We start from the raw sequence: 1700 nt of genomic DNA, 5'->3' as shown, positions 1-1700 counted from the left end.
TGAAGTTAAAGCTTTTTCATGTTTGTAAGTGGTCTAATTCCACAGGGATAGAACAAAAGCTCTCGGGAAAGTCTCTTGCACATTTCAGAAGCCAGTTTTATGCTCTTGGGACTCCTCATGTCTTTACCTATGAAAAAATGAAAATATAATTACATCAAGTTATTTCACACGTGTTTGGCTAGGAAATGTTTCCCTTAACCCAACATGTTTCATGGTTCCAACCCATTTTCAGAGTCAGGTCTCCTTCTATGAAGTCTTTACATGAAACAGAAGGCTGTAGATCAGCACCTAGACTCTAGTCTGTTGAGGAGGTGGTGCTTTACTCTGTACAAGAGTATCAGATGAGAGGGGTCTCTGGGGGCAAGGAAACACCTTGGGCCCTTCTCAGTAAAATGGCCTCGCATCCCCTTGCTGAGGTTCCTTCCTCCGGGTTCTTTCCCTGCAACTTCTGATGCTGCCCTCCGTTATTTGCTTGCTCTTCACAGGTCACTTGTCAATGGAGGGGGGACAGATGCTTCACTCTGACGTACCAGCCTACGGAAGTATGCAAGGAATGCAGCCCTCTTTGTACCACCATCATGGACATCATTCACCAGCACCGCAGCACGACCCTCTCAATAATCAACCGCCAAGAGGAAAGAAGAAGTTTGTCGGTGGATTTCCAGCTACTCGCAATAACCACCTTAGCAGCTATTAGCAGAGTCGAAATGAGGTCTTGGCTGCGTTTGGGTATATGAGGGGCATTCCATAGATAATTTAAATTATTAAGCACCGTAGGGGCGAGACCAATCCACTCCAGCTTGTTATCTATATGTTTTGCCCACGTACATTTATAATTATCTCGGCCTTTTGGCTAAGATCAAGTGTATCTGTACAAGAGTATCAGGTGAGAGGGGTCTCTGAGGGCAAGGAAACACCTTGGGCTCTTCTCAGTGAAATGGCCTCGCATCCCCTTGCTGAGGTTTCTCCCTCCGGGTTCTTTCCCTGCAACTTCTGATGCTGCCCTCCGTTATTTGCTTGCTCTTCACAGGTCACTTGTCAATGGAGGGGGGACAGATGCTTCACTCTGACGTACCAGCCTACGGAAGTATGCAAGGAATGCAGCCCTCTTTGTACCACCATCATGGACATCATTCGCCAGCACCGCAGCACGACCCTCTCAATAATCAACCCCACCAATTTCAGACTCCGGTTCATTGCCCCACGCCGGTGTGCTGCACCCATTGCCTTAACATCCCACATATGAACAAAGGGCCGCTGCCTCATCAGGCCATGAGCCACCCTCAGGCCTTCCGGCAGCCCCCGGAAATGCAGCAGCACCAGCAGCATTTCCCCTTGCAGTACAGTCTGCAGCCGCACGAACGGGACCAGAGGTGCACGGCTCGCCCCATGAAAACAATGCAGCCCTGTTTAGAGGCCAGATCTCACCAGGAGCATGAGAGCCTATCCGCCAGGATAGGGAAGCATGCGCAAGAGCAAGCCATTCATCAGGCCACACACTCCGTTTATCCTCTTCCGCCCCAGGAGGTTCCCCAAGGCCAGGCTGCCCATTCCCAGCAGGCGCCCGTGCCGTCTCCTCTACAGACACCAGCCGTGCAAGTCCAGCTGAGTCCTCTTCAGAAGGTGAAACTGAACAACGTGCCACAGCCGCTGGAACAGCCGCCCCCACTGCAGCAACTGTCGCCGCCCTCGCCGCCACC

At 51.4% G+C, this 1700-nt stretch overlaps 1 protein-coding gene across 1 annotated transcript in view; it reads left to right on the top strand.

The window, feature by feature from the left end:
* Positions 1 to 1700, top strand: part of TRIM66 (tripartite motif containing 66) — a gene marked incomplete at its 5' end in the record, with an annotated part of 54468 nt that overhangs the window by 20146 nt on the left and 32622 nt on the right. Inside the window, one exon of the mRNA XM_015421735.1 lies at positions 1031 to 1691. Within this exon, the coding sequence (XP_015277221.1) occupies positions 1031 to 1691 (661 nt within the window). The remainder of the gene's footprint in view (positions 1 to 1030; positions 1692 to 1700) is intronic.

Source organism: Gekko japonicus, unplaced genomic scaffold (genome assembly GCF_001447785.1).
Source record: "Gekko japonicus isolate JY-2015 unplaced genomic scaffold, Gekko_japonicus_V1.1 scaffold3462, whole genome shotgun sequence".
NCBI classification, from domain to species: domain Eukaryota; kingdom Metazoa; phylum Chordata; class Lepidosauria; order Squamata; family Gekkonidae; genus Gekko; species Gekko japonicus.
The sequence above is the reverse complement of the archived record's forward strand: the minus strand, read 5'-3'. Positions and strand labels throughout refer to the sequence as shown.